Raw genomic sequence first — 23,896 nt, 5'->3', positions numbered from 1 at the left:
AGATACAGTGTGTGATCAAAGTATAGTACTTAACAGATACTGCCTTTTGACTTGGTCTCAGTTAAAGGAATACTTCATCCACAAAATTATCATTTTTCTATCAATCCTTGTTCCGTTCAGTTCTCAACAAAAGCTTTGTTTTTCTCACATGCCACAATGCTGAAGAAAGAATTTAGAGAAGGATAAAATTCTTATAGTAAAATGGGGACGTGTTGAACAACTGCAAAACTATGACAAAACATTTGCTTACAAGCAAACAAGATCATAAATAGGTACCTAGAAAGGCCAAATGTCTGTTTAAAATGTTTATTTACAGTGTGATTTTTAAAAAAAAAGCACTCAAAATATTTAGTTTCTGAATAGCAAATTTAGCTGTCATCCCAGCTGGAGTAATAAAGTTGTGTATTGGCTAGCTGCTACAGTACGAAAAAACAAAGTAGTGCTCTAGATATGCTTAACAATGGTTCATTAAAAGGCTGTAATTCTAAAAGAAAAATGTGAAAATAAAAAGTAACAACAGCCTTGGGACATACATCAATAACCTGCCACAAAAACACAGACAGCGGAGAAAACTGCTCCAGCAGTAACCCTGACATAAAGTCTTAAAAAAACAGAATCAATGGAGACTCAAAATATTCACACACAGTGAAATATTTACATTTTTTTGTAAGAAGTTGACATGAAAGTTCCCTCTTGTCCGCTATATGAAAACTACAAAAGCCACTACCGCAGAGCTGGATGACTTCTGGTGCCAGAGTGGCTCCTCGGACCCTCACTGATGACTGACAGTGGAGTTCAGCACTCCTGACTTCACATTTGATTTAGAAGCCTTCGAGAGGTCTCTCTGTGAAGGAAAATTTTAAAAATAAACCGTCAGAATTTTTGATGTGTGCATTCAATCATTTGATTTTGTTCATATTTAAGATGTCAAAATGTCAACATGTGTAAATTTAAATTGGTGTAAGCTTGTGACAGGAGAATATAGAATGCTAATGTGTATATTCACTTTGGAAAACTATTTTTGTCTTGGTGTCCAGATCTCAAAATGTTGTGAAAGAAAGTGTTGCTCAGGGAACAAGTGAGTCTTTGGTACATCTGGATTTCTTTTGATGATTTACAGTAGAAGAATTTGACTACAGGCACTATTTTCTCCCAATTTACTGCTATAATAAACATGAAAAATAAGAATCTGGTATGTATTTTTATTGAATGTATTCATTGTTTACCACTTTGATTTTTAATGATGAATATTAATTTTTAAACATTAACATTACGAAGTCTAGGCAGAGGTCAGTATGGTTGCTTTTTAGTTGCCTTATTTGAGGATTACTAAAATTGTTACTGTACAGCAACTACAACTAAAGACCAGAAGATGGTCAAAAGCTTTTTATATGGAGTTATCATCATGCTATTAGTCTTTTGTCATTTTACAGTAAATCAATCTTCTGTCTTCAGAAATAACATGATCTGAGAATTTTATCAGCAACATACAACCATAAATTGTGTCTGTACTCAGACGTTTACAAAAAGGAAAAATCTTTAGATTTACAAAATATTCTTCTTTAACTCAGCAGTGATGCCAAATAGTAGTAACATGGTAAATCATAAATGTAAATATTTCATTCTACAGATTGGGAAGACAATATTGCTCTTAGTGGTACTACGGTCCCACTGTAACCCTGAAAATTTAGTATTTTCCTTTCTTAGATTGTACTTTATTTTTCTTTTATAGTTAGGACTAACCAAACAGATGTAAAACTGCATTTACCGCAAATTCCGAATAGGAGCCAGCAACAGAGTTAAAGGTGAAGGTGTGATCTTGAGTATCCTGAGACCTTTGTGTGCCGCTTGGAATGTTTCTAAGATGGGAGATGTTTTCCTTGTTTCGATCAAGTGCACGGGGAGTCCTTGCATGTCCAGGGGTTCGCAGGCCAAGACCCTACAACAAGGCCAAGTAGTGTGATAATGTGTTTTTTTATTGCCACCTTTTACATTTTAAATCACCAATGCTTCATTTATGCTGTAATGTATCATATACTCTCAACAGATACATGGGGCTAACAGTAACAGTGAGGCTTGACATCATCTTGATTGTATGAAATTTACATTTAAGGATCACCTGAACATACATACTTGAGCACCTGGGCATACTTCAATGTATGTACCTTTAAAGGAATACTTCACCCACAAAATGACCATTTGTATATCAATTACTCACCTGTGTAACATCTGAATTTGTGAAGAAACTTTTTTCTTAGATGCTCCCAGTGGCCAAAGAATCCAAAAACTGAGAAAATTCTTGATGAGTTGAAGGTGAGGAGTCTTAACAACAGCAAAACTATTTCAAAACATCCAGTTACAAACACACAACTTGTGCTCTGTAACTCAAGACTCAAAGTGTATCTATTTGATGATCTCTTCAAAGTGGCTCACAGATTTTTTCCATGTGCTGTTGTCAGCAGAAATAGACAGTAAAAATGGTGTTTAGATAAATATATTGACTCTGTGCCACCTTTTATTACAGTTTCAAAGTCTTAATCTGTCACAGAGAGGAGGAAATACAAATATGTTTTACTCAAACTTTCCTGCTTCCATTTCAAAATAGAAGTCCTCTGGCAACATCTCTGTTGACAGAATCCCATCAGTTGTTGACGCAAAGCATTTAGTTGTAAAACATTTGCAGGGCCATGTTGTTGACAATGCAGGAGTTTGCACGACATCATAACTGAGTGGAATATGTGCTTATAAATGAGGAAATACAGCACTCATAGCAGCAGGCAGTTCTGCAGAAGCATCACTGCAACAACACTGCCAGTGTGAACACTATGAGTGTGCATGACGCTGCAGTTTGGAGAGGTTGCTGTCACGCACTGCTCACACATACAGTATGGTCCAGATGTAAGACTTGGATCATACTGCAAGAGTTTTGTAAGAGTTTGTAAACAGATGTTTTGATATAGTTTTGCTGTTGTTAAATATGGTTCCCTCTAAATAGGTATTCACTCAGTTTTTGGAGTTTTCTTCACTAAGTAACTGATATATTAATGTTTAGTGGGGGTAAAGTATTCTTTTCGGAAGAACTAAGGACTCAGTTGTTCATATTATATAAATTCATCTATCATTGTCATGGTCTGCACCATACAGTACACTCATTTTTTGGCCAGCATTGTAGGTACAAAACATTACGAGATCTGCACACAAATAATTTAAATTATGAATGCTTTTCTTGCCCTGACAAAGCATCCATGTACAAGTTAAACTAAAATGGAAACAAGACCGTCCCATACTAATCTGCATTACCATAAATAATGGACAAGAGAGTCAGATACAGAACTAATCCATCTAACCTTCTCGGTCTGACAGGTTGTCAAAAAATAAGTGTGAATTTTTTAAGAGAGATGAGTCATAAGAATGAGTGTGCATACCTTGCTGGCAGACAGAGGTGGTTTCTGGATGGAGGACTGGCACATGGTTCCACTAAGGCCTGAACTAAGGAAACTGTTTGGAGTGGAGATGGTTGAGGTGCCATTGAGCTAAGTGGACAGAGGAGGGGAGGAGACGGGTCAACTTCAAGTCAGTTAATGAAATACAACATCAAATAAAACTGCAGGCACCATCTTACCTTTCTTACTTTTCCAGGTGTGGGAGTCCCTGCTATCCGCCTTTTGGATGGTGTTCTCATTGTAGTTCCATATAACATGTCTTCCTGTGTCTGTTTAGTTTTCTTCATTTGCTAATTCAAACAAACATGAGAATGAGAAAGTCATATTGACAATTCTTTTGTGACGGGGAAATGTAAGACTTAGTGCAGTTTTTAATCAAAGTAAAAACCCACCCTCTCCATTTTCTCCTTCTCTTTTTCAGCATGGTGGTGATCCCACTGCTGCTGCACGTACTCAAGAAATTTCTGGCCATTTACCAGGAATTCTCTGCCATGCTCCTGCTCCCAAAGATCAATTTGGGCTTTAAGACTCTTTTCCAGCTGGAACAAACAGAAAAAAACGATTTTATATTGTTGTTACAAGATCACATTTACCATTGACGGTGGGTGGTCAATTACATAAAGCCCAATTTCATAAATTGCCCTCCTGTTTCAAATCTGGCGCACAACAATTTTGCAAAAGAACTACAGACTTAAACTATAACGTTTCAATATCGCCACCTGGTGGCCAAAATCAATAAAGCACCAACTGCACAAACAACACAACAAAGCTCTTCCCACTCTCCTCTAAATGGTGCACTTGAGCCTGAATGTTTTGCTGTTAATTAATCTAAATCGATATCTTTTAAACTATTTAAAGAATACTTCACCTACAAAATGATTATTTGTATATAAATGACTCACTGCAAGTTGAATTTGTGAAGTAAATTTGGTTTTTCTTGCATTCACAGTGAACAGAGAATCACAAAAAAAGTGAACATTCTTCATCAATGACAGTAAACAGGGACCCCCTTTAACAACGGAAAAAATATATCAAAACATCAATCCAAACAACTCTCACACAACTTGTGTGGTATAATTTAAGTCACATTTATCCAATTATATGTTCAGTACTTCCTAAAGACATGCATTTTCACTAAAATATAAAACACTTCCACCTACAAATAGCGCACTGAGTGTGTCCAGGCATGTTACTCAGTCATGCCTGAGACTGTTTATATGGAAGGGTTTTAAATTGTAAGGTTTTATCAAAAGTGTATGTGTTTGGAAAAGTACTGAGCATAAGACTGGATAATTGAGACTTGACTTATATCTTAAAATTTTGTAAATGGCTGTTTTAATACAGTTCTGCTGTTGTTAAACAAGACTAGATTAAAAAATGAAGAAATGATTTTTGGATTTGCCGTCCATCCTGGAAACATGTCAGAAAAACAATGTTTTTTCATGAGAAGGGTAACCCAGGATAAGAAGCTTATCATTGGTCATTTGTAGGTGAAATAGTCTAAATAATAATCCTGTTTTTGAATTAACTGAGCACTCAGAGCACATCAATAAAAAACGCTTTTAAACATTTCCTCACCTTAGGCAGACTTTTCTGCAGGTCAGCTCTTTGTTTCTCTTCTTTTAGAAGGTTTCCACCTCTGTTGTTGAACCTTGAAGGGTCATTGGCCTTTTTCTGAGATGGAGAGAGGTACACACAGCCACACGTGTTACCACACCAAGATAAGTGTTTTAAACGCTGCTAAATTTAGGATTACAGTATATGTAGTGACAACTATCAATGAAATAAACTCCTAAGAGGTTAAGTAGTCTAGTAACTGTGATGCTTTCAGAGAAATCTATGCTGTTGCACAAATGTCTTTTGTGGAAACTTCTCAGACTAAAGATTGGCAACTGGAATAACTAAAGCAAAATTACATGAAATGTGATATTACGGGGCAGTCAACAGAAAATATCGTCACCCACTTTGTTTAAGTGCTGCCACACTAGTGAATGAACAGGTAAAATATGTGAAACCACATCCCTATGCCAAGTACAATTACCAAAAGTGAAAGTGACCAGAGGACTGAGATCAGCCTAAACAATTAGGAAACAATGCAGGCTTAATACACAATCTGGTTCCTATTCAGTACTTACGTCAAGTTCCAAGTACAAGGTCCAGTTCTCTTGCCATTTTGTGACTCCCTCAAAGAGTTCTCTGTGGTCCTCGTAACACTTCTTCAGGGTCCTGACTTCAGCCTCATGCAGGTTGAGAAGTTCTTCAGTGAAATCATCTGGGGAAAGAAACATGCACTGAGAACCATATTCTATTTGTGACGGTCCACCAGTGAAAGGGCTTTGCCATTAAGAGATATTCACCATCATGATATGCAGCAAAAGCTTGCTGCTGTTCTTGGCTGTAGAAGCATCGCTCCCAGAAAAGAGCAATCTCAGCTCTGACGGCCTCAGTGACACTTTTCATGCTCTGCATTTTTAGCACCTCGAGACGCTGGACCTCTGCCTGGAGCTGGAAAGACAGGATGCACATTAATAAAACTTGTTATGTAGGTGTTTGGTGAAACAGCGCAACAATGCATTGTCTGAAATAATTCATTATTAATCTAAATGACCACATAAGGTTGATTTCTTACTGCCTCAATGTTTCTCTTCTTTGACATGACCATATGATCAGAGAGGGCTTCCCTCTCCTCTTGGGGAATCTGAAGTCGTTCCCACAACTCCTGGATCTTAGTGCGAAAAGCTGAACAACGCAGCTCATTCTCAGTCTTGCGGTCTTGTAACTAGAAAAAGGCATAGAAACCATAAATCCATTACAATATGATTCAACATGATATTTTAGAGTTAGATCATAGTGTCAGATTGACAAATAGTTGGATGAAAAAAAACACCTGACTGAGGAGTAGTTTAAGAGAAGCGATGTTGTCATTTGACAGACAAAAGGCCTCCTCATCTTCACACATCACATCTGTCTCAAAACTGGACTCTGGGTGCCGCTCCAGATCATCCATGCACGCGATTATCTCCTTTTTGACGCTTACAAATTCATCATGACGACGTTCCTAAAAAGGCAACACAGGTTACAACCAGGGTTAAAAATTTACTGTTTTGTCCACCTGTCACTGTGACTGGTGAATTTCAAATTTTACCAGGTACTCAATAGATTACCATTGTTTTTTTTTTGTTGGTGACTGAAGCAAATCTAGCAGCCACTTGCATATTTTACCAGCATTTGGCTGGTATTAAATTCCAATCCAGGTTACAACACTTGAAAAGGTTAATAAAGAATGAAGAAAAGTAGAATATTAATAACACCTTTTCTTTGGTCAGATCATCCAGGTAGGCACGATATGCCTCAAGTTGCTTCAGTGATGGGACTGACTCCTGGTCAATGCAAAATGGAGTAGTGCACATAATGTCACACAGCTCACGGTCTTTGCCAACGAGGCCCTTAAGTTCATCCATTCTTTGCTTCTTGTGCTCCTTCATCACTTCAAGACGTGTGCGACTATTCTTCTCCATCTGCAGCATAGTGCAGCCATCTTCCTCCTTCACACAAATCCAGAAAGTTATTCAAAAAAAGAGCAATTTTCCCCGACAGATAGAAGGAAACAACAACATATTCAAACCGTACCTCAAAGGGGGGCAGCTGAAGTTCACTGCACAGATGATTAAGTTCCTTATGACATGACTGAATGCTTTTCAGTAATCTCTTCTTGAGCTCCTCTTCTTCTGCGATCATGAGGTCCAACAGACCCTGAGGGACAAGGACACACCCAAAAAGTGTCAATCTATTAGCTTTTCAGGTCGACAATCAGAGTTTAAATATAATCTACATTGATGTGGGACTCACTTTAATGTGCTTGTGGACATCATTGGTTCTCTGTAGGCGCTGTTCCTCTGGAATCCCAATTTCTTCCCAAATATCCTGCAACTTAACCAGTGCTCTGTTGAGGTAGGCAACAGACTCTGCTGCGTGGACTTCACTAGAAAGGAAAGGTGGGAGTGAGTCCGGTTTTCTGGAGTTGAAACACTTGTTACCAGTCAAAACAGTCCAACATTGACATCAGCGCCAGCGAGTAATTTAATAGCAAGTATCAGACTGTGTTAGTAGCAGAGAGCTAACGTCAGTTGCTACGACCCTGTCATCCACGCAGCCAGCTAACGTTAGCTAGCTTCCCGACGCGGTAGCATTACTTGTGATGGTAACCGATACCATATCACGAATGAGTGGCATGAAGTTGACAAACAAAACAGAATTACCATTCAAAATTAGTCATTGCAGCATACCCGTCCCGACGTGGCACAATTTGTGTGCGTCGAAAAGCTAATTAGCAAACGTTGGCGTTATCTAAAATGAACAGGCTAACCAGGAAGCAAGCTTGCTAACTGAGTATACAACTGATAGTGTAAACAATTGGGGCTTCTATTACTTTAAAAATGTTACGTTACTAACCTTACTCTCATGTTGCCACCGCAGACTTCTTAAAGTATTAAAAACAATCCTCCTTGATGCAAAAGCGGTCTTTTAATTTAAAAACGAGTTAACATCGGTGTGGCTACGGTTGTCGGGCTGGTGGCTACCCGTTCGTTTGTCGACAGTACGGGTTTGAAATTTGCACCGAAACAAGGGCTGGGCTCTGATTGGCTGATTTGAGTGATGTTGGCGGAAGCTGTTTTGGTGGGGCGGTACTTGCTCATACGTTAATATAAATCCCAGTTTGCAAAACCTAAAAAGTAACGTTAATTTATATTTTTTAACTTATGATATTGTAGAGGTTAAATAAGTCATCAAAGGCGTGTGTTATGATGTTATTTGTTTACCCTTTAGTTTATGAGGTAATTAAATAGAACAAATCGTTTAGTTTATAGATAGTGTTGGTGTTGAATCGTGAGGACGTTCCTGTCCATATAAATAAGAGTAGAAAGTCTAGAATCAATGTGTTACACATACACAAATTATTTTTCAACAATAACAATAGTTTCATCAGGACAAACTTTCTGTCAGGCCATTAGAAAGGAAAAAAGTGCTTCAAAATCAGGTAATGGACTGTAGCCTACCTACTTTAGCCTTTTTATAATATATATATATATATATATATATATATATATATATATATATATATATATATATATATATATATATACAGAATACAGACACATTTTTTAAAGCAACAAGAAAACAGCATAAGAGTCACAGTCAGCACCAATAACCCACCCAGCAAATTTCTTAAGCAAAATGCAAATCCTGCTTAAAATAAGGGGTCATGCCCCCCCTGTTTTTATGACCCCCTTCTACCACACAAGTAACAAACAGTCCCTAATGTAGACAATCTGACAGATCTATCAATTTATCTCACTCCTACTTTCTTTTTCTCAGATCCTGTCTGTCAGTTTCAGACCATGACTCCTGTCTGTGTTTTTCAGTCTTTTATTTTTATACCTGGGTCTGACTCAGCCAGTGTTTGCTCTGCAGTTGTTCATATATTTGCATCAGGTGTAGTCTCTGATTGTATATTATATTTCTCCTCTCTCACAGTGAGAACAGTATGAGTTTTGCCTTTGTGTGAATCTGTATATCTCTCTCCAGTCTTGCAGGGTGCACAGCAGATTTTGAGGTCAAGGCCAGGTAGATACAGACATACACTACACCTTTTTGCAATCTACTTGTAACTGCATTTAAAGTTTCTCCTTGCATCTGGTACATGTATTTCTGCTTCTTTGTCTTTCTTGATAGTACACCCTCAGTTCTCTTGTCTTTTAATCACCACCTCATTACTACTACAGTTGTTTACTGTCTACCTATCTGTCTGTTGCTCTCCCTTCCTCCATTTTTTACCAGGCTAAAAAAATAATGAGATATTAAAGGTCCAGGGGGTAGGATTTTGGGGGAGGAATGGGCAGAAATTAAATATAAACCATGTCTTTAGAAAAATAGCCTGGAAAAAGAAACGTGTTTTCATCACCTTAGAATGAGCCATTCCTATCTACATAGAGAGCAGGTCCTTATCCACTGAGATCGCCATTTTGCACTGCCATGTCTCTACAGGAGCCCAGAATGGACAAACCAAACACTCTCCTGCTCTAGACGGAGAAAAAAAATCAGCAGGTTGAAATCCTCACTGCTAGATGCCACTAAAGCTCCCATAATCTTGTGCAATGTTCCTTTAATTTGAAGACATGTTGCTCAGCTCTGCCACTCACGTCATTGTACTGAATTAGAAATAGGCCACACCATGCTCTTACATCTACTGTGGGACAGAACATGTTTTGTAATTTTTTTTTAAAGATGGATTCACTTCATCTGAAAAATTCATTTGAAAAAAAGAATAGAACATAACATTTATTTACACAGATTCATGGTACAAAAAAGCTCATGTAAAAACATTTGGGTTTTTTAAGCCATCCCTTATGTTAAATCATCCTTTAATCAAAGTACACAAACAAATTTACACACACAAACTACATTTGAGTCTGAAATGAAGAGCTTTATATCGAAGCAAATGTTGTAGAGGATGAACACTGGCATCACAAATAAATAGGGGAGAAAACTTGGTAAACTAAATGAAACTACTGAGTAAAATTGCAAACAGGCAAAAAAAAACCCAATCTTGGCTAGTTTAGTGATTTCAGCATAATGACAGCCAGCCTTTATTCCCTCATCAGCGTGAATACTGACGTAAATACAGGTCCCTCAGCACTTCCTCACTGAACTGGTAGGTCAGCTTCTTCTTTACTTTTTTAATCTCTCCTGATTTACCATAGTTCCTCAGAGCTCGAGCCATTTTTTGGTAGGTCATTTTTTTGCGGTTTCCTTTTTGATTGCCCCAGTGGCTGGCCAGAACTTCTTTGTGTTTTGTGGAGAACTGAAAGATGCCCTTGTCCTGGTCCACCCACCAGATGCTGTCACTCATGTCACCTTTTCGTAGCAAGTCCAGGAGGAACTGGTACAGGCGGATTTTCTTCTTGTTGCCTGGATTGGAAAATATGAGATGTGTGTAGGCAAATTTGTGTGGAAATTATCAGTTTTCCCTGGATTTGTATACAACTCTCTGTAAATGTGAATTGCAAATACTCACTAGTGTCTTTTCGGAAGGAGGAGTGACTGTGGTCTTCATATTCATCCTCCCCTTCTGATACCTCAAGTGGAGGACTGATTCCTCTTTGTTCCTCCTCAGAGTAGTAATGTCCAGGCGAGGCAGTCGGTTGGTACTGGTACAACGGGGACGGCGTGTAGTATGGGATCTTTAGAAGAAATTTAAAGCATGTCATAGCTCAAGTGTGCACAGAGGGGTGACAGAGCTGCAATTTTCTTTTGTTTTGCAATCATCCATTCCCTGACATTTTCTTTTTAACACAGTCATTGTACTAAAAGAGGAAGTAACTATGCCAAAATAGAATTCAATGCTCAGCAAGATCACGTGATGGCGATGACATTTCAGTGAAAATATCCCCAGCTGTCCACATCTTGATTAGTTTTTAGATCTCAAACTATCTATATCCAGGTTGTTTTCTACAAAGTATCCCCAAAATATATATTGTGATGTTATTATTTTAACAGTATTAGATTCAGCCCGAAGAATCATTTCTGTTTACCTAGTTTTTTTATTCTGGTGCATGTAAATCCACATATTTATGTGTATTTACAGCAACAATGAGATTTATCAACTGTCATTTTTTCAGCAAAAATGCCCCATATTCCCTGATTCCAGCTTCTAAATTTCTAATTTTGCTGTTTTTCTTGGTCTGATAGTAAACTGAATGCCTTTGGGTTTTAATCAGTTGGTTGGATAAATTCAGCAGTTTTCTGGCTCTGGGTAGACATTTTATACAATTTTCTGACATTAATGAATAATCTTTAGCGGCAGCCCTTGTTAAAGTGACAGTGTGTAAGATTTAGGGAGATTAAGTGGCATGTTGTGGTTAGGTTTGCAGGTTTAAACCAGTGGAAACTTCTCGTGATAACAATTGCCTCAGTGTTCATTGCTCTGGAGGTTTTTACAGAAAGCCGAATTGGGTCTCTTTATCTCCAAAACAAGCAGACCTCATGATTTAAAGCAGTTAAAATACTGAATAAAGCAGTTTCACATTAAAAAATAATTGTTTCTCCTATTTTTTTGGCACGTTGCAGACGGGCTGCTAATGTATGCTCACCTGCTGTCTGTGTTACCTGAGATCCACACGCTCAGGAGGTTTATATTTACAGAGGGCCCCTCTTCTTCAAAACAAACGGACCAGATGGTTTAAACCAGTAAAAACTCTAAATACTTTCACATTAACAAATCAGGGTTTCTCTGATGCTCTCATTGTGGAGGAGCTTCTAACTACGGTGGCTAGCGAGAAAACGTGAATGGTTCTAATTAGAACCAATGTTTGGTTTTGTCCATTCTGGGCTACTGTAAAAACCATAGATCAATCTCTCCATAGACAAGGATGCTTTCTTATAATACATCCATTACATACATCCATACATCTCCATCCATTTCCTATTAATAAATGACTTATTCTAAGGTCACAAAAACACAATGATTCTTATTTTCAGGCAACTATGCACTAAAAAAACATACTTATATTCTATTCCATTGCTACCAATATATCCCCCTAATTCCTTCACACTGGACCTTTAACAATGGAAAAGCTTTGTTGAATTGATAACAAAGTTAACCAAAAATAAGTAGAAAAAATAAATAAAACAAAAAACCATACAAAGACCTTGCTGTAGAGGGGAAATATCTCATCTCTCTGGGAATATTCAGTGAATAATATGACATTTGTGAATCACAAAATGTAGCAATACTTGATATGTTGCTTTTTCAGACAAAAAATAATGTTCTTTCTTATAGTATATAGTATATAGTTATAGTACCACTTGATAATTTTATGCACTGGGTCAATTTCTTTTCCCCATTATAACATATATGTGCCATTGCACATTTAATTTTTGTTCAAGGGGGAACAACACCTGTATTAAAAAATATGTTATTTCCATTGCTGAGGAAAGTTTGGTTTATTTGTGAGCATGAGCTACTCTCAAAGCCTGAAATCAGAGAAATAAGTCTCAAACTGCTGTTAATAATAAGATAACATTCAAAATTTGACTCAGTATCACATTTCCTTATCAATATGCTTTAATAGCAATATTTCACATAATGTATAAATTATGTCTCTTCACACTAAAGCCATCATTCATTGCTACACATGATCTTACCTGCGGTGACACAGAGAGGCCGAGCGGAGGGTCCAGGTGGAGGGGCAGAGACTCACTGCTGAAGCGATATGGCTGCACCAGTTGTTGAGGAGACACAGGCTGAAGCTCTATGAGGCGATTCACTGGAGAGTTCTCAAAGTCTGTCGTCTGGACGCGCTCTGAGTGGAATGTCCATCTGTGGTCTTTAAAAGAGACAGAAGGTGAGGCACCTGTCATGTAGTGATTTGTTCTCTTTCTAACTGTTAAATCTTTTCACCTTCATAAATCTCCCCCACATTAGTGAGGTATGGGTACAGCTCTGCAGGTGGTTGATAGTTCTCTGGTTCAATTGGAACATTTTCCTCTGATGCCTTCGGAGGGAAAAAAATAGATTTCGTCTCAGAGAAAGTTAAAGTTTGAGTCAATAAAATAAAGTCAGTTAAGGCTGTTAGTTTTTACACTAGAATGTATTTTATTTATGTATTTAATTTTGCCTTTATTGCTTGCAATAGAACATAAAGACGTGAAAATGTATATAACAAAGTAACGTGGCAGACCAGGTCACTAGGGGAAATACATAAGTTTACACATGAGCGTGGCTTTACTGTGTGTTAAGGGTTACTTTCCTAGTTTTCACAAATACACGTCCTTTTTAAACACAAGGGTAGACATGAATGTTAATACATGCAATTTTACTTACTAGAACATGTGTTTTTAGAAACAGCTACAGAAACACTAGAATAAACAATAAAAAATATCCTCTCAATGTCTTGAGCTGTGATCAAAAACCAGACATAAAACAATAGAACAACAGCACTTACAGATGATATGATATAGCCGTCCATCATGTAAACAAGGCAGCATGAGAATCTTGGTTCTTGAAGCTTCTGATGGATGTTAACTTTTTCTTATTGCTTCACTGAGAAACACGCAACGTTGCTGACTTCACCAGACAAATGGGAACTGAAAGTGTGCAACAAGCTGGACCCTAAACAGTCTGCGTTCATATCATCCAATCATCAAATTCATATGATCGGCTAGTTCCTGATGGCCAAGAGTCATTTGCATTATAAGTATATAATTATACTCATATTGACATGCATTTCCTCTATATTTAAGAAGTATAATTGTGCAAGGATTCATATTGATATCTTGGATTTGAGAGTAAGCAGTTATAGTATTTTTATATCATAGATATTTTTGTTATGGTCCAATGAAATGGTAACAGCAGCAGGTACTGTGCTGTTTAAATATCTTTGCCCAAATTGTTACACTTGTGAGAAGTATATATATATATGTGTGCAAACAGTCAACAGACAGTCATCATTTGTACTCATGTAGGAATTTCTGTGAGTGTTTGCACGCAGGAGCTGAAACCAAAAATGAAGTTTGGAATCGAGCTGGTTCCTCTTTTACTTTGGCATTATGGTTTAAATAGAGGAAGTACTGACCATGAGAATGAAACCAGTGAAAACAAGACTGAAATGTCCCTGTGACTTGTTTCTGCTGTAATATTCCTATAAACATTAGAATTTAAAAGCAAAAACAACTAATACTTGAACCCTATGTGATGCTGTTTGTCTGTGGCTAAACATCCACTTAAAAAAAAAAGTTCTCATTTGATGATTTCTTGCAAAATTGTGCAACCAATGAAGCAGTATTCAAGTGTATTGTTTAGTATGTTTGGGCCTTTTTGGGGTGGAAAGTTACCAGAGGCAATCTGTTGGATGTGATGAAACAGTTTCCCATAGACCAGACAGAGAAAATAGGGCCCTCTGTGGGGTTTACTATGCTCTGTCTTTCATTGTTTCATAACTGAACACTTTAGACAACAGCAGCCAAGATGACACAAAATCTAAAAAAAAAAAAAACTAGGGGAGGGTGCTTCCTCTAGTATAACTGTGTCAAACTTTGGCCATCCTTTCAGATCATGATCTACTGTAAGTGCAGGCCTGGGGCTTGTTGTGCTTTCAAATATTAGCTCTGTCTCCATCTACTGGAAAGAAATGTTGGACTGACCAGTATCTAGGCTAGACTGAGTTCAGAGGCAGAGAGGAGACAACCAAAATAGCTCATCGGGGCCCAAATTTATTTACCCTTCGCCTCGGAATTTTGCTTAATTCGGCGGTGGTTGACAAAAGAAATGAGGGCTTCAGGGGTCTATCTGCATTTCATATTTCCATGTATTGCTGAATTTCCTCCCCACCTCAAATACTGACAGCAGCAGCAGCCAGGAGCGGAGTCCTGCTGTCCCGTGGAATTATCACGGCACCGAGGCGAGATAACGCATGGAACATGGCTGCTATGAGGACTTTAACCGTGGCGGGTCTCTTTTTGGCGTTTTGCGCGTTGGGACTGATAGCAGTGGCGATCAGCACTGACAACTGGTACGAGACTGACGCGAGGAGGCACCGGGAACGCTGCAAGAATTATTCAAACAAAAGAAACGACCCCGGCTACATTTACATCTCCAACAACAACCTCCCGCTCCGCATGTTGCCAAAGGAGAGAAATGTTGAGAGGAGGAGCGGCGGGGCGCTGCTGCGGGCTAAGCGGCACTTCTTGCCTCCTGCTCCGGCCATGGAGTCCCTCTGCAGTCGGCATTTCAACTCCACCATCACCGGACTGTGGAAAAAGTGCCACCGGGAGGGATATGACCTGGAGACGGAGGATTTAATCTTCAAAGGTTTGATCATATTTTTTTACGCTATAATGATTGTTTTTGGACGTTTGTGTTGTTGCGCGTGAGGCGCTATCAGTAAGTACTTTGAGCACAAATGCGCTATCCATGGTGCTGCTGCTGCTGCGCACGGACCCTCAAGGCCTACGCACGCAGTATAACGCGGAGTACAGTTACCATCGACGTGCTGTGTTGTTTTCCAGCACAAAAGGGCAAGCTATAGTAACAGAAGCCTCGAGATGCGTACAATAAGCTACTCCACAATCGTGTGGGTGGATGGGTGGGTGGCGGTGGAAAGGGGGTTGGGTGCTTTTTTGGGAGGGGGGTGGGGGGTGGCAGCAGAGAGCCTTGTGATATCCTCTCCATCTGATCTCGGTGCTTATGTGACATCCTCTTTGTGTTGTTTACATTCACAGGATTGGTTCCGCGCTGCACACCAATAAAATACTACTACTCATCATCAGCGCTTCCCAGAAATCTGCCAATCAATCTGACGAAGACAATAAGGCAGGATGAGTGGCACGCGCTCCGTGAGTTCCCCCCCGTCCCAAAAAACGCCTTTTTCATAATGCGATGAATAAATGTAGAGAAACTTGGCAGCATGTCAACAAAACACTGTCTCTTGTCTCCGCAGACCTGCAGAGGATGACTGCCAGCTTCGTTGGCATGGCCATATCCATCATCCTGTTCGGCTGGATCATAGGCGTGCTGGGCTGCTGCAAGGAGCATGATCTGATGCAGTATGTGGCTGGACTTCTCTTCCTCATGGGAGGTAAGATGTGATGTACATAAAGAGCACTACCCCGAATTACCACAGAGGGGCAGTGGGGTCTTTGTTAATGAGAGAAATGATGCATCAGAGGGGATGAAAATGGGTTGCTGTGGTGTCTGACTTATTTTTCTTCTCTCAGGAACATGCTGCATTATCTCCCTCTGTACATGTGTGGCTGGGATCAACTTTGAACTGTCCCGCTATCCCCGCTACATGTTTGGAATACCAGAGGACATCAGTCACGGTTATGGCTGGTCCATGTTTTGTGCTTGGGGTGGACTGGGCCTGACATTGTTGGCTGGCTTCCTGTGCACACTCGCCCCTTCCCTCTACCCTCCACACACCCCTGTGGTGCACAAGCCCAGGCAGGAGAACGGCTGTGTGTGACAGGCCGCCGCGACATCTAACAGACACCTGTCTCATCCTGAAACAGTGACGAGCCCTGCTCCACAGACAGTTATACCCAGGGACTCAGAGCAGAGAGAGCCTTCACACAAGCTTGGCACAGAGAAAAGCACAGGACTCTGGCTCTTGCTCACATGAAAAATGAAAAAGAGGTGACATTTGACTGAAGACGCTTTCAGTTCCTCTGGTGCTTTTTTCCCCCGCCCCGTCCCTCTTCATGAATGAACTGTTCAGTGTTAAATTGCTTGCTCTTCAAGAGGAGAATAGTTCTACAATTTTCCTTCCTGTAAAATCTGCTAGTTTGAGAAGAAACGAAAAAAAAGAGAAAAAGAAAAACTGGCAGAGGATCAATAGCACAACTTTGAAATCTGTATTGAAGATCAAACTATGGATGTGTACCGTCACATTTCAAAGGGCAACTGTGTATCATTATGTACCCATTCAAAACAAGATATGTACATGTACTTTTTGAATTGTATGTATGCAGATGCATTTGTGTTTATTCAAGGAAAAAAATGAGCATCAAGACCAAACTGTGTTCGAGGGAAATGTTTTGTGGTCTTACCACCCCCCCCCCATCAAAATATTTTTGAAAAATAAAACAGCCTTGCAAAAGTGCTTTTCCTCCTGTGTAACACACTCCACAGACGTCATATAAACTTCTTTGTGGTCATCTTTTGTCCTGCGTCATGACACGGGTTTACTGGTATGTCAGCAGGCAGAGAGGCCTCTAATGGAGTCAAAACGTCTTTAAACAGCAGCTGTTTATATTTCTGTTAGTGTTGCAAGAGGGTCTGTTTTATTCAACCACTTCTGAACACTTAAATGTGCCAAAGCCGGCAAGCAAAACCAGAGTCACTGACCAAAACTGAGCAACAAAACTGGTGAAAATTAAACAGAACAGAACAGGAAAGGGAATGGGAATGAAAAAACGGCTCCTTCAGTAGGCAGTCATGCAGTGACGGACTCAGCGCCTTCAAAACCCTATGCAAGCTTCCCCTGGTAATTCTTCTTCTTGTTATTGTCATTATTATTGTCATTTTTTTATTTGTTGTATTTATTATTAACAACAAGACCTCTTGAGAAACCAAAACAAATTAAGAACTTTGCAAACAAACAATAATAATAAATATCAAATACTTAGAGAATATAGTATGTGCAAATCTGCAAATTTTGTCTTCTTATTGTTTTGTGCTGCACCTCAGATGGTTTTTTGCCTTTTGATTTTCTCTTTTGTTAATGGCAGATTTCATATTCAGCGTGGAATTGCTGCAAAGCGTGCTGATTTTCCATGAAGCGCTGCCTGCTTCCTTTCAGCGCCCATGCTAACTAACTGGGCTGTTCACACTAGACACTCCCCGGCCCCAAACTATGTTGTCAGTTTGTGATCAGCAGCAAAATTTTGGGAGTGTGGTCTATTTTTTCTGCGAGCCGTGAGCGAATCTGGCAAGAAAACACACTGATCAATCTATTTTGGGCCCCCCTCCCCAGGGTGGCGCCCTAGGCAACAGCCCATGTCGCTTAAAAGAAGACCCACCTCTGCATCTGTGATTCATAAAAAAATGAAATCCAGATAACTAACTACATCAAAAGTTCTTTGATCATATTCTTTATTGTGATAGCAGCACAAACTTGCATTATGATTAATTACTATTAAATATTTTTCTATTAACAGGACACATACCAGCCACAGAGAGCTGTTATTACTCCCCCACAACTTTCATGAGAAATTAAATCTTTCTGATATATCTAATTCACTTCCCGGCTTCACCAAGGTTTCTCTGCTCCTTAGCATCTCCTCCTCACTATTGTTCTGCTCAAATTATATTTAATATCTTCATAGAGTTATTATGTGCATCTGCAGCCTTGAAAGAAATCCCTGTTGTCGGTTAAACCCGTATTGGCCACTGGAGACTGAGTTTTTGTAAACAGTTATAGGCTACGTTCATCATAGAATAAATTATGTGCTGCATATTACAAATGAATAAAAAATACTGTAATGAAATTATCTGCACAAGCTGAGAAATGGACCATTTTGAAATGAAATCACTATATTCTTGCAGCAGTAATCTGCTCTGGCTCACTGCTTATGAATGACTTGTACAAACTGCAGAGAAGGAAGAAGTATGTAAGGTTTTAAGACCCCCCTGGAATAATCTATCCAAATGAGTTTTTTAATATTTAATATGCAAATAAAACTAAGTATTTGCAGGTATATGTATTTACATGTTAAAGCTCATTGTAAAGAGTGTCTCTTCTTGCAGTGTTGCTCAGAACAGAACTGAACTGAACTCTCTTTGGTAACAGTGACACACAACACCTGCAATGTGTGTTTAACAGCTTGAAACCTGAAGTTGGCTTGATTTTTTTCAAAATCATGGAAAAATGTCAAAAAAAGATGCAAGAAATTAGTTACTACACGACTATACTACACGAAAATAGCCTGACAAAAATAAAAGTCAGAGAACCAAAACAGTAAATGATCTGAAAAAGTGCTAAAATAAAAGAATAATTTCTGATAATTATAATAACTATAAATATAGTTTTTTCATGGTATTTTTCCTTAGTTATCTAAACATTTTCTAATGACTGTCTCTCTCTTTTTGAGCAAATTCTTACAGTAATTCTCTTGTCACTTGTTTTTTTTTTTTTAATTTGTTTTTTGCAGTTTGCAAAACATTTCCTGCCAAATGGTTTATTACCTTTCTTCTCTCCATTTTTTTTGAAAGCAATCACACAAATTTCCTCAGTGTTTCAAAGGTTTAAATGCTTGGAAAAGGCACATGAAACTGGATGATGATCCAGGTTTCAAAGGGTTAATGGGGAGAAAATCCTACATGCCCTCTCTGTTCCCACAGCATTAAGAAGTAATTGAATATAGTCAGCCATCTAATTTCTCCACATACTCCTGGATGGTTCAAAGTCTAACTTTGCATTCAACATCATGAGCTCAGTCGATGTTTCGCATGTAAAACGTCACTGCAAAGTGACTACAGCTGTCAGAGAAATATGGAAAAGTAAGAAGTACATGTTCATCCCAAAATGTAGATAAAATTGTGATAGAAAAATGGCCAGTGCTTTATTAAAAGTGAACATTTTATAGGTGTCTATGTAATAAAGACCATCTGCGCATAGTTTTAAGATACTTTACTCAAGTATTACCATTTTATGTTGCTTTATACTTATACTTCACTACATTTTGGAGGCAAATATTATACGTCATTTATCTGATGAATTTAGTCAGTAGTTGAATTGTTACTAGAAAAAAAAATCAATTATGATGTATTAGTGAAAAATAGTTTAAAAAAAAGTTACAATCAGTTCCACCTGCAAAATTAACCTGATGAACACATTAATGCATCTATGATTATAATCCAATAATATATAAATGATTCTGAAATACATCATTGTTTTTTTTGTACTTGATAACTTTGAGTACATTTTGATGCAGATACTTTTGGGTGAAATTTATGATCATGAAGAAATGCTTGAATCATAAGAGTGTTTGATTTGTGCATTGACATGGGGTTGACCCGAGAAGCATCAGTGCCCGTCGCACTCAGCATGTTTTATGTTAAGAGGCTCCGGCCTGTCTGGAAGATAAGATGTGGACTTTGTTGATGCTGCAGAATAACACACACACACACTGACTCCTCTCTGGAGACGTGATGACATGAGGATCTGAATGATGTGAGACATAAACTGTATTGTTATTGTACTGTATTGTTCTGGACTTATAGTTTTTGGTACGTCTCTGTCCATATCAATAGTAATGTGGTTTTAGTTAAGTTTGAGCTTTACATGTGACTATCTCTACACTGTGGTATTTTTTTTTTACGTAAGAAAAGAAGAAACTGCAGAACATATTCAGCCCAATTGCCCGAGGAAAATGTTGGCATTGTGTATTTCTGCAAATCATAAATATGTTACTATTGCATGTTTCATATGAATGATATCAACATTTCTAAAGTGAGGTACATGAGCTGACTACATCATTGGGAAGTGGACTCATCACTCATCATCTCGTAGATGAGATGCCTGCCAAGCTGCTTGATTTTAAGAGACCCATTACTGTTTTTCTATGGCTTTTCAAGCCTCTTAACATGTTTTTTTTTTTTTAGTTACCCATCGAGTTGCTGTTTAGTCCCCAAACTTGTTTTTTAGTGATCCGTGGCTGTTTTTCCAGCTGGGATTGTGCCACAAAAAATGATTGTTTTTAACAGTGACATCACTGTTTTCCAGCAGGGATTATACCCCAAAAAATGGGTTTTTAAGTCAAAACATGATCTTTTCATAACCATAACTAAATGGTTTGTCTGCTTAAACCTAACCACATGTTGACTGCTGTTGAAACATAAAGGTTTTGCTACATAATAACATGCAAATGTGATGTATCTGGAGTTTGCAGAAACCTATGGCATCATTTTTTTCTGGTGGTTGGTCTGAAATATTGGACTGTAGATAAAGCAGTTTGACAAACTAATCTTAACTCTAGTTCTACTCTCTGGCCTTTTCTAGCAGTTAACTACATCTCAACATCCCCATCACAAAAAAGATTTCATTCAATGGGAGTTGTGCTAGAAGCTTGTCCACTGAGATGCATTTGAAAGCTCCTGAAAAAAACTCATATTGACCTGCTGATGAAGACCATGAGATACGGTTAAAAAAAAATCCTTAAAAAGCCAATAAATTGACCATAAGTTAAAATGATTTTCTTTGATTTAAGTGTCAGCAGTGAAAAGAACTTCTCCATAAAAAAAATTGGTGGCAGATGTAGCTGATGGTAAAACTAATAGTAGTCGTTGTAATACACAGTAGTATTCATGGCGGGGATAATAACCGGAGGACTAGTAGCAGCTCTAGTATTCAAACAGCTCTCATCTTTCTAATAATAACATTGTGGAGGCCTGTGGTTTTGGGGCTTTGTGCTCTGCACAGAGAGGGATCAGTGCGTTCTCAGGTCAGCTCCGCGCTGCATTCCCGACCTTTCTTTGTTTGTAATTAAAATATGTCAGTGAGGAGAATAACAGCCCGGCTCTGGACTTCCTCCTTCTAAGCATCAGGGACCTGAAACCAAGCTACAGAAAAATATTTTTCTATAGGTGGAATTAATGATTTTGGCCAAAAATGACAAATTAAGTGAGATGGGTGGGTTTGTTTGTGAGAAGTTTCATGAGCTGCTCTACCTTTTACTTACACAGTGGAAATTTTAACTAAATCTTTCAAATCTTCCTGAGCCCTGTGCAGTACCCCTGGAAATTAAAAGCCATACAGACATATAGGGTTTCTGTGCACACAGAGCTCATGCAGCTCTGGGGTTTTTTGACAGGGTTGGCCTGCACTGCACTGAGCTACAGCGAGCTGTTTTTGAAAAAGGGGTCCCTCAGGGGAAGCCGGACTGTGAGGAAAACCAGACAGAGGAAATCACACCCAGTTGCGCCCATGGCAGCCCATCTGGCTCCCTCACATCTGCACAGACATTATCTCTGTAAAAAAAAGTGGGCACGCTTATGGCAGTTACTTTGTGGTTGCTGCAGACTTTGGCTGGGACAAAAGAGTTTTAAACGGTAGTTAAAAACAGAAAATACGCAGATTTCTACCAAAGGCATTCAAAATATTGAATTAAAGGCACTGCAAATTAAAGCAGCTTGATGGTAGGTTTTTGTGTGTGACCCTGCAGGGAAGAGTAAATGCCTCTCCGGAATTCAAAGCAACTTTCTTCCTATAAACAGTGTCTGAAATGAGATGTTCGACAGAACAGAAAAGCAAAGGAGCAGATTGGTTTAGATTCAAACAAAGCTGTATGTCATTTACAAGTCTATTTTGAGTAAAATATGACATCATCGAAAACCACTTAGAGCTTCAGCACAAAGACATTTCATATCAACCACAAATTTAATAGATCGTGACAGACAAAAGAGTAGATAATGACGACAGTGGCCGCTTTCGGACAAAACATATTTCATACTCTAGTAGATGACTTCCAGATGGAAGTGGGAGGTAGTGACAGACTTAAGACGCCAATTAAGCATGCAGGGCCACTTGACGGGACAGTCTAGGATGCTAGTGGAGCCAACAACAAACATGGTGACGTACAGCACATGGCACGGAAGGAGGGTCACTTTTCCACTGCCGGAGATCAAAAGTTCAGATTTCAAAAGGGTTGTGCTGTTTATGCAAACCTCAAGCTTCAAAGGGTGGAGATGGTTTTCACAATAAAGCATTGTATAGCAGTGTGTAAAGTTCTACAGTAAAAAAAGTTATGAATATGACAGTAAAAACTTCTAACATGGAAGAATAAAAGGGAAGATTTGTGATGAATAAAAAGCATTTATTTGATCTTTAATAACCTACAATTGTACAAACAACATAAGTTAAACCATACAGACTTAAAACCTAGCTATAATATTGTTTCAGAGGCTGATAAATCCACACGGAGGGCTTTTTATTTTCATCTTCTCTTCTGAATGAAATGCTTCCTCAGAGGTGGCACAGAGGGCTCCGCGCAGACATCATTTGTGTTCACATTTGCTTTTTCCATCCTGACTCAGAGGAAATGTCTTGAGGTTTTTCGTCAGAGCTCCCTTTAATGACACATGTCCGAAGAATGGGGACGGCCAAGGGTCAGCGATATTCAAAGATACTAAGGCAAGGATATTCATAAGCCACAGTTAACTTCCCAGTTGTTTGTTGAACTGGAGGGTCTCTCTAACGCACAATACACACACTCTCTCTCTCACACACACTCTCTAAGCTTTTAGCAACTCCACTATGAGCCAATATTTAGATACTCAGTCTTGAGGCGGCTCAGTCTGGTACCATGACTGCGGATGATGAGAGACAGCAGCTCGTGTTTATCTTTAAGTCCCACAGAGATGTCTGTAGTTTCCCTCAGAGCTCCGCGGATATCACTCACTTGCTTCATCACATGGCCGTTCAGCTGTTGCTCCTCTCTCAGCTCAGTCTCCTGACTTTGTTTAAACTTCACTTCCAGCTCCAGCAGAGACTTGTCCACGTTTGAGAAAGCCTCGCCGATCTGGGAGATCTCGCGCTGGAGGAACTTGCCGTAGCTGTCCTCTCCGTCCAGGTCGTGCGCCACAGTCCGGCCGATGCCCTCCAGCAGCCGCGCCGCGTCCTCCGCCTGCAGCTTGGCAATGATGAAGTCGTCCCTCACCACCGAGTCCCTCTCTTCAGAGGCCCCACATGGATACACGTCCGAGAATTTGAACAGCATCTGGCACTCCTCCGGGTCCTCAGTCTCGTCGTAATCCCCGTCCGGGACAAAAAAGTGATGGAAAGTGCCATTGGAGATCTCCGCTTGTAGAGGCCCGGAGTAGACTGCCGAGCAAAACGGTAAAGATGCGAGCGTGATGAGCAGCAGTGGGACGGGATCCATCATGCACCTCCTCTCTC

The 23,896-nt window shown here is 39.2% G+C and overlaps 4 protein-coding genes across 5 annotated transcripts; 1 reads left to right on the top strand and 3 right to left on the bottom strand.

The window, feature by feature from the left end:
• Positions 1-293: 293 nt before the first annotated feature.
• LOC121950396 (protein regulator of cytokinesis 1-like) lies at positions 294-8,038 on the bottom strand. Its single transcript, XM_042496380.1, has 14 exons — positions 7,896-8,038; positions 7,293-7,425; positions 7,074-7,196; positions 6,755-6,988; positions 6,331-6,501; positions 6,073-6,222; positions 5,801-5,948; positions 5,579-5,715; positions 5,022-5,117; positions 3,836-3,982; positions 3,623-3,733; positions 3,426-3,533; positions 1,769-1,939; positions 294-844 (listed from the first exon to the last, which is right to left on the bottom strand). The coding sequence occupies exons 1-14, from the start codon at positions 7,904-7,906 to the stop codon at positions 773-775; spliced, it is 1,812 nt and encodes a 603-aa protein (XP_042352314.1). The 5' UTR covers positions 7,907-8,038; the 3' UTR covers positions 294-772.
• Positions 8,039-9,906: 1,868 nt separating this feature from the next.
• Positions 9,907-13,590, bottom strand: spi1a (Spi-1 proto-oncogene a). Of its 2 annotated transcripts, XM_042496381.1 has the most exons (5): positions 13,448-13,587; positions 12,904-12,997; positions 12,648-12,829; positions 10,519-10,684; positions 9,907-10,412 (listed from the first exon to the last, which is right to left on the bottom strand). In XM_042496381.1, exons 1-5 carry the CDS (start codon positions 13,472-13,474, stop codon positions 10,102-10,104), a joined length of 780 nt encoding a protein of 259 aa, XP_042352315.1. In that variant the 5' UTR covers positions 13,475-13,587; the 3' UTR covers positions 9,907-10,101. The 2 variants fall into 2 exon arrangements, with proteins under 2 accessions (XP_042352315.1, XP_042352316.1); XM_042496382.1 differs by lacking the exon at positions 12,904-12,997 and having other exon boundaries at positions 13,448-13,590.
• Positions 13,591-14,579: 989 nt separating this feature from the next.
• On the top strand, positions 14,580-17,087 carry tmem276a (transmembrane protein 276a). Its single transcript, XM_042496429.1, has 4 exons — positions 14,580-15,312; positions 15,723-15,836; positions 15,941-16,078; positions 16,218-17,087. The coding sequence occupies exons 1-4, from the start codon at positions 14,922-14,924 to the stop codon at positions 16,463-16,465; spliced, it is 891 nt and encodes a 296-aa protein (XP_042352363.1). The 5' UTR covers positions 14,580-14,921; the 3' UTR covers positions 16,466-17,087.
• Positions 17,088-22,484: 5,397 nt separating this feature from the next.
• On the bottom strand, positions 22,485-23,896 carry fibina (fin bud initiation factor a). Its single transcript, XM_042496740.1, has one exon. The coding sequence runs from the start codon at positions 23,880-23,882 to the stop codon at positions 23,253-23,255; it is 630 nt and encodes a 209-aa protein (XP_042352674.1). The 5' UTR covers positions 23,883-23,896; the 3' UTR covers positions 22,485-23,252.

The sequence above is a fragment of the Plectropomus leopardus genome, chromosome 11 (genome assembly GCF_008729295.1).
Source record: "Plectropomus leopardus isolate mb chromosome 11, YSFRI_Pleo_2.0, whole genome shotgun sequence".
Classification (NCBI taxonomy): Eukaryota; Metazoa; Chordata; class Actinopteri; order Perciformes; family Serranidae; genus Plectropomus; species Plectropomus leopardus.
The sequence above is the reverse complement of the archived record's forward strand: the minus strand, read 5'-3'. Positions and strand labels throughout refer to the sequence as shown.

What these genes read in the sequence shown, in the direction of transcription:
- spi1a (XM_042496381.1), bottom strand. Translation starts at nt 13,474, where the DNA reads ATGATGGACGGCTATATCATATCATCT. An exon ending in ACGGCTATATCATATCATCT is followed by an intron (nt 12,998 to 13,447) that starts GTAAGTGCTGTT and finishes TTCCCTCCGAAG; the next exon opens with GCATCAGAGGAAAATGTTCC. An exon ending in CTCCTTCCGAAAAGACACTA is followed by an intron (nt 10,413 to 10,518) that starts GTGAGTATTTGC and finishes TTTCCAATCCAG; the next exon opens with GCAACAAGAAGAAAATCCGC.
- fibina (XM_042496740.1), bottom strand. Translation starts at nt 23,882, where the DNA reads ATGATGGATCCCGTCCCACTGCTGCTCATCACGCTCGCATCTTTACCG.
- LOC121950396 (XM_042496380.1), bottom strand. An exon ending in TTAAACTACTCCTCAGTCAG is followed by an intron (nt 6,223 to 6,330) that starts GTGTTTTTTTTC and finishes GCCTTTTTCTAG; the next exon opens with TTACAAGACCGCAAGACTGA. An exon ending in CCTTGTACTTGGAACTTGAC is followed by an intron (nt 5,118 to 5,578) that starts GTAAGTACTGAA and finishes TCTCCATCTCAG; the next exon opens with AAAAAGGCCAATGACCCTTC.
- tmem276a (XM_042496429.1), top strand. Translation starts at nt 14,922, where the DNA reads ATGGCTGCTATGAGGACTTTAACCGTGGCGGGTCTCTTTTTGGCGTTT. An exon ending in GGATGAGTGGCACGCGCTCC is followed by an intron (nt 15,837 to 15,940) that starts GTGAGTTCCCCC and finishes TTGTCTCCGCAG; the next exon opens with ACCTGCAGAGGATGACTGCC. An exon ending in ACTTCTCTTCCTCATGGGAG is followed by an intron (nt 16,079 to 16,217) that starts GTAAGATGTGAT and finishes TTCTTCTCTCAG; the next exon opens with GAACATGCTGCATTATCTCC.